Below are 11071 nucleotides of genomic sequence, written 5' to 3' on the forward strand. Positions count from 1 at the left end.
ATGTATAGCAAACTCTTAAAGAGGTGATTTATGAACACATCCCACTGATGTCTATAATCGTTGCCAATACAGAGGAGGATTAACTAGCTACTGTTATCGTGTTGCATACCAGGCCATATCAAACAGTATATTCTGGAGATTTCTATAAAGAAGCAACCTGGCAGAATCATTAGCACACAGGGCAAAATGTTTAGCAACATTTTGTCCACCTCTGTGCTCTGAGTTCAAATTTCTGGTCTTGCACCAAGATTTGAAACCAGTATTTCGGAGACTTCTGCATCCTAGTAGAAGGTAAAGACCACTCACCTACATTGATATTAGTAGAAGAGACACACAACATGAAATTCAGGACCCATCAAAGCTAATGAGTGCCACTGATCCCTGGTGTGGCACAGTGAAATGCATCTAGGTTGTGACTGTTTGAAGAATAAGAAGCATGAGGTTGTTTCTGTTCTTTAGCATTGATATTTGGTGACAGAGGTAAAGTAGAGTGGTGAAACTAAAAATTAGTTTAATGACAAGAAAAAAAAAGAAAAAAAAGAAAGAAAGAAAGAAAAGACTGATATGCTGTTGTGCATTAAAAAGCATTAAAGCAGTGTTATGAAGGAGTAAAATATATGAGAATTACTGCCAGAAAAATGAGAGGCTGTTTAAACTATAAATTATTTTCTTTTTAGCAGTAAACAGAGAAGATAAAATTTCAGCAGCCTCACTTTGGAATTTAAAACATTTGTTAAAAAGCATTCCTGATTAAAAAAATTTTTAAAAATGTGTTGTTTTAGCAATGTTAAGACCTGTTGGATGAAAATAAACTTCTGTTGTCGCCTATCTGTTAAATTAATCTTTTCTTTAATTAGTTTACATGTAATTAATTTTCAAATCAAAAGTTAATTAGAGTTCTATAATTTTGTTAGAAATTAACTAATAACCATCACCCTACATTCAACGTCAGTAGTGATTACTGTACTAAATACTATTTAGAAGAAAAAAAAAGGAAGATTAAGATTAAAAGGATTGCTGAAAAAAGAGAAGAAACAAAATAGTATTTGAAATAATTCCAATAAGCTCTAAAATAGAATGAAAAATACTTCAAGAAAATCTAACAAAAATAACATCTCTGCTCATCTTCCAACAACATATTTAACAGTTTTCTTTATATGTGATGCTACTTTAAGAGTGTTTGAGAAAAAGTAATACTTTTTAAAAATCTAACAACATTTACATCAAAAATACTATTGCAAAGAGTTTTTTCTTTTTTCTGAATATACACTGGTCCATTTAGAAATAAAAATACTGATGAATCTATTAAAAATAGTCATATCATTTGTTAAATATATTGATTTCTAACATAAAATATTAAAATCATTTGGATATTTCCAATTGATTCTTATAATCATACACACACTTGTACAACCTTTTCTCAGTATATATCCTTTAATCAATCCCACAAGTTTCTCTTAATTAAAATATTTTTTCTTCATACAAATCAATCAAGTACAGCACTTTCTAAAACCTGCATTTTTTTTTTTATCATACGAAACCGTACCAAAATTAAGTGGAAAGATTAAATTTTTTTTTTAGATTAACCTATATCAGCCTCCATTAATGATTTTGTTTCAATTTCAAGCGTTCAAACATAACTTGGCATAATTCTTGCAAGTCATATTTATGAGACCAATTCCAATCATTGCGTGCTCCAGAGTCGTCAAAACGTTCTGGCCAGGAATCAGCTATAAACAAACAAAAATTTAATTATTAGATTCCATCTATAACTTTCTTTTTATCAAACAGAAATTCAATGCATGTTTTAGTTTCTATGTATGTTCTTCCATACAAAAATGTTTAATTTTTTTCCTTTTACCATCAGTAGTTACTTTCAACAAGTTATGCATAGCTTTGCAATCACATGATCTTTTGGTTCAGTTCCACTTTGGGAGCATACCTTCCATTATAGCTCTGGGCTGACCAGTGCCTTGTGAGTGAATATGGTAGGCAGAAACTATGTAGAAGCCCGTTGTGTGTGTGTGTGTGTGAAGGGAATGTGTTGAAGGGGTAGTCGCAGGAAGACAAGAGATGGAGTGGTGAGAAAGAATATTCAGATGATTGGTCTCACAAAATGTTGGTGTTAGGAAGGGCATCTAGTTGTAGAAACCATAAGACAGATACTTCTTATAGGAAGAGGACAACAACAGTGAAATCTTTTATCTTCCTTTTTTATTTTAGCCATTGGGATTGGGCAGTGGCTGTACTGGGGCAGTCAAACCAAATGACCCCAATACTAATTTTTTTCTAAAGCCTGGTACTTATTCTATCAGTCTCTTTCACTGAACTGCTAAGTTATGGGAATGTAAACACAACGACACTGATTGTCAAGTAATGGTGGGGTACAAACTCATGCACAAAGACACACACACACACATATAGTATTCCATAACTGCCATCTCTGAAGAGCGCAATGTTATATAATCGGACTGTTACCTGACAGTCCATTGAAGCCCTAGTGTGAAACTGACTGGTAAGATCAGCTGTAATGGATATACAATACAGTACACTTCAATATGTATCATCATCATCATCATCGTTTAATGTCCATCTTCCATGCTAGCATGGATGGGACGGTACCACAAGAGCTGGCCAGGCCAAAGCCTGCACCAGACTTCTGTGACTGTTTTGGCAGGATTTTTACAGCTGGTTTCCCTTCCTAATACCAACCACTTTACAGTGTGGACTGGGTGCTTTTAAGTGGCACCTGCACTGACAGGGTCACCAAGTACTTGCAAGACAAAAACTTTTAAGAGGCACGGGTGGCACTGGGGGAGGTGATGATGAAAAGGTTATAGTGAGACAAATACAGGTGTCTTGCTGTGGAGGAAGTACAAGGTTACCCAGCTGGAGAGAGAAAGATCAGGAATGAAGACAGAAACATTCTATTTTTACATTTCATGCCACACAATAGAACACATAAGCATCAAGGGAGATAATCATACTGGAGTTATCTACCTTGATAGTTAGCTAGCTAGATGGAAAGCTGTAGGATTTAAATCGTTTTATATGTAAGCTCTTCAAATCTTTTCCGACTCCTTGATTTCAAATTGCTAATCCCACATCACCATGAAGAGACAGTTACCTCTTTTTACATTAACGGTCATCCAGAAGTTACTATCCATTTATGAAGTCTCCACAGGAAAAGAAGTTTAGAGCGGGAATGGCTAACTTCCAAACCAGATATGTGTGTGTCTTAATAAAGTACAATGTTTGTATGAAGAAGATAGGAGCAAAATTACGTGAAGAATATAATTTTGTTGAGAGTATACATACCAATGGCTTGTCTATCATCTGGTTTGTATGTAACCTCCAGATCAGGTACAAATTTCTTCACTTGTTCCACAAGCTCTGCTGGTGAAAAGCTCATTGCATTTACATTATAAGTTCTCAGTGTTAATTTATCTGCTGGAGTGGACATAAATTTTACTACAGACTCAAGACAGTCATCAATGTACATCATGGGCAATCTTGTGTCAGGTTTCAGGAAACACTCAAATTTCTTTGTAGACATGGCATCATGGAATATGTGAACTGCATAATCTGTTAGAGAATGGAAAGGATGTATAACATTGAGGAATTACATCTGATTCAGTTGGCTTCAAGAAGAATTTAATAATGACAAATTCAAATGAAAATTTTAGTTCACAGGTATGTGTATCAGTATGGCCGTGCAGTTAGGAAATTTGCTTCACAACCATGCGGCTTTGGGTTCAGTCCCACCTTACAGCACCTTAAGCAAGTGTCTTTTACCATAATGCTCGGTTGACCAATGACTTGAAAGGGAATTTGTAGGGAAGCCTGTTGTGTTTGTATGTGTGTGTGTGTGTTTTCATGTATATATATTTGCGTGTGTGAAAGCATGTGACTTAGTGACTAGGGTATTTGGTTCGTGATTGTAAGGACATGAGTTCAATTCCTGATAGTGGATTGTGTCCTCAAGCAAGACATTTTATTTCACATTGCTCTAGTCAACTCAGCTGGCAAAAAATGAGTAGTACCTATATTTCAAAGAAGCAAGTGAAACAGCTCAACTAGGAATTGAACCTACACTGCTGACTACATTTGCCACCAATCTAACATGTTCACATATATATATGTTAAGGTCTACTTTGATATTTTGTTTAAAATGGTTTAAGAAGTATACTTCATGAAAAACAAAAAAAAAAGAATTTTAACTCCACTACCACAAAAAAAAAAAAAAAAAAAAAAAAAAATTAGTTATACAAACCTGTTGTTCCTCCACCTGGGTTGCTATCTGCAGATATAATTCCAGGGAAGCGAAGACTTCGGAAATCTACACCAAATTTATAATAATAGTACTGAAATGTAAATCATAGTACCCCTATGAACAACATTCATAATATTGTGCAGAATGTAAGATTTCAAAAGCCACTTAAGACGGTAGATCTTAACCTTTTATAGGTCAGCACAACCTTTCACCAAATGGTGTTTTACATATGACCCCTTCATATATTTTGTAGTAGTAGTAGTAGTAGTAATAATCCTTTCTACTGAAAGCACAAGGCCTGAAATTTGCGGGAGTGGGGACTAGTCGATTACATAAACACCAGTGTTTCACTGGTACGTTAGAGCTGGTACCACAAGAAAAGCACCAAATACACTCTGTGAAATGCTTGGCAATTAGGAGGCGTATCAAGCAGTAGAAATCAAGCTAAAATAGTAGAGGAACTGTTGTATTCCTCTCGGGGGACTCGCAGAGAAAACATAACGAGTTGTACAACTTAGTTATCACATTTATTTATTAACTATAAACAAAGAACACACTCACCGAATGTTCGTTATCAAGAAACAAGAATGTTGTCCTCGCCATATATATCAATAACCTTCAACCTCAACAGTCATTCAAAACAACAACGAAACAGGGACCCCAGACGAACCACATTGAAATATGGGACCTCAGACGAACAAAGAACAAATCTAACAGTCCATATAACAGGAACTCATCTATGTGAATAGTAGCTTCCAATAAGAAAGATCACGATAAGCCATCCAACCCACGCCAGCATCGCAAGCAGACATAAAACAAGGAGGATGAGGAAAATAATGATGATATTGAATTTTCATTGATAAACAGGAAAGAAATGTCACTAACCTCTCCAAGTAATTCACTATGTACTTTTGAAACACCATATATAGTCCTTGGTCTCTGGATTGTTAAATCCGGAGTTGGATTTCGAGGGGAATCAGGACCAAAAGCACCTGGAAATTAAAAAAAGTTTTTATATATGTAGGTGTCTGTCTGTCTATCTGTAGGCAAGTGTGTATGACTGCACACACATATACACACACACATGCTCACACACATATATATGGCACAATACTTCCCAAAACTTGAAACCATTAATTAATTATTATCTTAGCCTAATAAGATTATCCATTATATATGTCTGAACTTTCAAATATCAGAACTAGTTGTCCAGTTATCATCATTATTTTAACTTTTCCATGCTTGCATGAGTCAGATGATATTCATCGGGGAAAATTTTCTGTAGATGGACGCTCTTCCCATCACTAACCCTTAACTATTTCCAAGTAAGGTAATATTTTGCCTGGTCTGTCAGACAATGGCTGAACACATTTCCACAAAAGCACACTGTGTGTGTGTTTGTGTTTTTCCAAAAGTTACTGAGCTACATGCAGTGATATTCTTATTTCCTCTATCAACAATTTTTCTGTTGGCTTCATGCCTTCAAAGACATGTATAATAAGAGAACCCTAAATTGAAAAAAAAGAGGTAAGGGTTAGCAACAGGAAGGGCATCCAGCTGTAAAACAATGCCTCAATAATATATTCATTTAACTCATGCTAGCATGACAAAACAGACATAAAAACAAGCAAGTGAACAAACAACCATTCTAAATCTAAAGTTTTCATATACCTTACACATTACAAATGAAGGGATATAGACTACAGATTCTTTGGTTATTAGAACAACATACTCAACTCACCAAGCTCTCAGAAGTTCTATAGTAAATAACAGAGATATTTACTTACCAATTGTACTAGGAAGAAACAATTTCAGGCCATACTGTCTACACAGTTCAAGTATATTGTGAACTCCTTCAATATTCACCCTCATTGCCAGTGGGAAGTTACTCTCTCCTATGGCACTCAGTAAGGCACTAAAGTGAACAACAGAATCGATTTGATGAGTCACAACAATTTCCTGCAAGTTTTTGTAATCCAGAATGTCTGCATAAATGAAAGGTCCTAAGAAAAAGATAAGAGGAAGAGAACAAACATTACAATATAGTCAATTACACACACACACACACACACATCTCTGTGAACTTAAAGAAAATATACAGCAGAGTTGTGGCTCATCACTGTCAGCCTCATCCAGTTGTTCAAAGTCAGTTTAACTGTAATCCAATTGCTTAAGTTACAAAGAGAAGTAGGGGAAGTAGGGGTGACTATGGCAAAATTTTAGGAGGGACAATGCCCACGAACTTCTTTCATGGCCTTTGTCACTTGTGGTAGGGAAACCGTAGAAGTTTCCTTGGTGTTAATGAGTTATCTTCTTTCCTGAAACTGAAAACGTGGTCTGAATGGATCCTGCTAGAGTCACACATAAGGACCAAGTCGTAGAACTAAATGAGGTGATAGATTAATTCTAGGCTTCCATGCCAGTGGCATGTAAAAAACACCATTTGAGGTGGTACTGGCAACACCGTTGCCAGTACCACCTGACTGGCCCTCATGCCGGTGGCACGTAAAAGCACCCACTACACTCTTGGAGTGGTTGGCGTTAGGAAGGGCATCCAGCTGTAGAAACTCTGTCAAATCAGATTGGAGCCTGGTGCTAGTCCTCAGTCAAATCGTCCAACCCTTGCTAGCATGGAAAGCGGATGTTAAACGATGATGATGATGATGATCCAAGAATGGGGTTTTGCATACTTTCCATTTATCCAATTTTTCTCACAAGATTTGGATTAACATGAGATTAAAGTAGATGTGTCATGATATAAAGTAGTGGTTAATGTCAAAGGTGAACGAGATGCTCCAAGGTGTAACCAAACTTGGAATTACCATAGTAATACAAAATAAAACTTCTTAATTACACTCTTGTCCCTGCACCCATTTAAAGAGGTTTTAAAACAAGGACAATGTAAGCTTGTCGCCTTGTGGTAGTCTGTTGTACTCATGATTGTGAAATCAGGGTTTTGATTCCTGGACTGGGCATTGCATCGTGTTCTTTAGCAAAACACTTCAGTTCACATTGCTCCAGGTCACTCAGCTTCTAAAAGAGTTCCAACAATTGCTGGTGGTGCTGCTGCCCTCCTCATTGGTCTCCATTAGGGCTGTCTCTATGGTGGTCTCCATAGCATTTGTCACTCAGCTAACCTGGCTGGGAAGCTATCCCATTCAGAGAGGGGGAATTTTGTAATCTCAGTCATCTATGCATCGTGAAAACTGGGTTAGACTCTGGCCTTATGAGTATTAGGACATAAACCAGACAGACCTAAATAGAGGAAAAGCTAGGCCTCTGTTATAAAGATTAACCAATGATTTGTGCTGGTATGGTCATGTGATGAATATGGATGAGGACAGCTGCATAAAGAAGGTCCGATCTCCAATTGTGGATGGAACCTGTGGAAGAGGTAGACCCAGGAAGATGTGGGATGAGGTAGTGAAATATGATCTTTGACTGCTGAGTCTCATGAAAGTAGTGATAAGTGACTGAGACTTCTGGCGATTTGCTGTGCTTGGGAAGATATGTCAAGCTTAGTGAAATCATGGTTGCGGCCAGTGCCGGTGACACATAAAAAGCACCCATGCTGGTGATACATGAAAGGTGCCCGTACTGGTAACATGTAAAAGGCACCAGTGTCGGTGACATGTAAAAGGCATCCATGCCAGTGACCGGAAAGGCATCCATGCTGGTGACCTATAAAAGACACCCAGTACAATATGCAGAGTGATTGGCATTAGGAAGGGCCTCTCGCAGTAGAAACCAAGCCAAAACAGACGACTGGAGCCTGGTGCAGCATTCCAGCTCCTGTCAAACCATCTAACCCATGCCAGCATGGAAAATGGACGTTAATTGATGGTGATGACAAAATATTCACCCACATTTTATTACAAAAACTCAGGTGTGTGTTATTGTTACGTCTAAAAATTTGGGGAAATTACAACTGAAATAACAAAACAAAGAAGATTTCAAGATAGGAAATAGATTAAACTGTTTAAAATATTAAAGAGGCTGTTTAAAAACCTTACCTTCATTATAAACAGATTTGTCTGGTTTCACTATGTCAGACATAATAACATTGTTCTTTCCATATTTTTTTCTATAAAAAGAGAAAAAAAAAACCAAAAAAACTAAACAAGTGATTTTTAATCAAAATACAAATTATTTAGCTTTAGAAATATTTCATGACACCCATCAGCAAGTGATGGTTATATCACTTAGGGTTTGCCTTTAGCTATTGGAATTCATTCACTTAGATATAGTTGTGGCTGTATGGTAAGTAGCTTGTATCCCAACCAATCCTTTGAGGGTTGATAAATTAAGTACCAGTTGTGTACTGGGATCGATCTAATCAACTGGCCCCCTCCCACCAAATTTCAAGCCTTGTGCCTATAGTACAAAGGATTATGTATACATTCATGAATAAAACACCTGATCATGATCAGAGATGAAATCAACTGAACTACAAGTGTAGAGGTGAACATGTGTCTCCTTAGCAAAACACCTGTTCCTATCCTTCTATTGTACTTTTGCCTCTTGATACCTGGCATAAAACCACCTCGCTCAATACCACAACCCAACTCAATTGTGAGGTCTTGTCTCATAAGATATTTGGCAACCTCATTAGTGCTGGTAACATGATAAAGGCACCCAGTGCTCCTTGTTAGCATTAGGAAAGGTGTCCAGTTGTAGAAACCACACCTAAACATCAAACCTTATGCCAGCTTGTAGTACAGCTACTAAATGATAACGAAGACGATATTAACTCAAAAGAACAAAATATGTTGAAGTAATTTCTTAGCTAATTTAGTATAACATTGAAAAATAGAACTTGCAGGTTGCATACCTATATAATAAATATTAGTTAAAGAATTTAAAACAGACCCATTAATGCGTAAATAATATCCTAAATGAGGTCAAACAGTGAATGTGTTTGAGCAAGTATCATTGGCTGAAATTGTCAACTGTAACTATAAATAGTTTAGTGTTTTAAATATTTACATCTAAACTGGAAATGAAAAAATATACAACATTGCTAAACTAGTTAAGTTAAACAACTTTACAGGTGTTGATCAAATTGTTGTCAATATGAAATGTTCTAGGCTGGACGCAGATGTTTGTGACAACATTCCTAAATGCAAAAATAATTTTAAAATAAAAAAAATTATGCAATAGTAATGATAGGTAAACTGACTGAATAAATTAATGAATTAATTGATTAAGGAATGCATGATTGCTTTCGTTTTTCTCTTCATATTTTGTTGCTAGAATGTAGTGGATAAAAAAAAAAAAAATTGGAAGGTATGCATGTGTGACAGAGAGTGGGGTAGGATTTTATGAGAAAACATAGTCTATACCAGTTTCCAACATGTTGCCAATAGAACCCTGAGCAGCCGATTACAAAAAAATTACAAAAGGCTGCTCTGTAAAATGTATAATTATTCAGTTACATATAATTAATTCATAACATACATTTTTCAATTGAGATGAAACTAGGAAAACAAGTTTGTTGCTAGATAATAAAATCTATGTATTGGGTAGACTGACATTTCAAAAGCTTGTGGGTATATCAGAAAATATATTTAAATAATAAGGACTTTTGGTGAGGGAAAGGGCAGGAATCGTTGTTCTATATACATTTGGTGAGAAGATGGAATTTATTGTTCCTAAGTGTTAATAAGCGCAGGCATGGCTGTGTGGTAAGAAGTTTGCTTCCCAACCACATTGTTCAGGGTTCAGTCCCACTGTGCGGCACCTTGGCCAAGTGTCTTCTACTACAGCCTTGGGCTGACCAAAGCCTTGTGAGTAAATTTGGTAGATGGAAACTGAAAGAAGCCTGTCATATATATATCTGTGTGTGTGTGTGTGTGTGTGTGTCTCAATGATCTACTTGACACTACATAATCGATATCCACTCTTATGGAGATGGCACAATCCTTCATTCCTCTCTGACCATGTATCATTCACACAAAGCTTAAATACTACAGACCAAGCCTGTATTGACCCCACAAATGGGACCATCCTCCAGTAGGGCCATACTAACTGTCTTTTAACAGCAAAAAATTTCAAGATCTACTTACATAAAAAAAAACCCCACCATCACACCACAACCCCACTAAATATGAACAGCATTCACAGCTCTCACAATTGCTCCAAATGCTGGGTCCCACTATCACCAAGGACCTCTCCTGGTGAGAGCATAACCTTAGCATAGCTAGAGTCCCATCTAAAGATTTGCCCTTCTCTTCAGGACCAGAAAATATTTCGGCCCCCAATGGCTTAAATGAAACTTGCAATGGAATACTGTTCCTACATCTGGAACAGTGTATCTGTTGTGTACACACATATCCTTTACCACATCCAGAGACGTCTACTTAACGAATCATTAATGATCACTAACTCCAGCCTTTGATTCACAAATAAAGGGACTTCTCTCTCTGTCTTTTTTTATCATTAATATAATGGCCTCTGAATAGTAGAGGTATGTGATCAACCATCTGTGAGAAAGAAACACTCGCCGACCTACTTGTCCATCCTCAACTAAGCATTAATCATAATGACCAATCATTACTTCAAGAGTGTCCCAGCATGGCCACTTTCCTATAAATGAAAGAATAAAAGAATCCTTCTAGGCTATCAATAATTGAACTAAAGACATGTTAATAAAAACATCTTGCCTACATACATAATAGGCTTTATTTTTTATTCAGCAACAAAACCTCATTCCTAAAACACCTACACAAAGCCAAAAAGTTCAACGTAAAATGTATAGTTTTATTGATTTCCACTATATATATATATATATATATATAT

General features: G+C 36.4%; 1 protein-coding gene across 3 annotated transcripts in view; it reads right to left on the reverse strand.

Annotated features, from left to right (window-relative positions):
• Window positions 1–6: 6 nt before the first annotated feature.
• Window positions 7–11071, reverse strand: part of LOC106879108 (L-threonine 3-dehydrogenase, mitochondrial) — a 32300-nt gene continuing 21235 nt past the window's right edge. For all 3 annotated transcript variants that reach the window (XM_052974653.1, XM_014928546.2, XM_014928547.2), the window contains 6 exons: window positions 8287–8357; window positions 6061–6276; window positions 5159–5265; window positions 4274–4364; window positions 3319–3585; window positions 7–1730 (listed from right to left, as the gene is read on the reverse strand). In XM_052974653.1, coding sequence (XP_052830613.1) covers window positions 1603–1730; window positions 3319–3585; window positions 4274–4364; window positions 5159–5265; window positions 6061–6276; window positions 8287–8357 — 880 coding nt within the window. In that variant the 3' untranslated portion in view covers window positions 7–1602. The remainder of the gene's footprint in view (window positions 1731–3318; window positions 3586–4273; window positions 4365–5158; window positions 5266–6060; window positions 6277–8286; window positions 8358–11071) is intronic.

This window comes from Octopus bimaculoides, chromosome 19, assembly GCF_001194135.2.
Source record: "Octopus bimaculoides isolate UCB-OBI-ISO-001 chromosome 19, ASM119413v2, whole genome shotgun sequence".
NCBI classification, from domain to species: domain Eukaryota; kingdom Metazoa; phylum Mollusca; class Cephalopoda; order Octopoda; family Octopodidae; genus Octopus; species Octopus bimaculoides.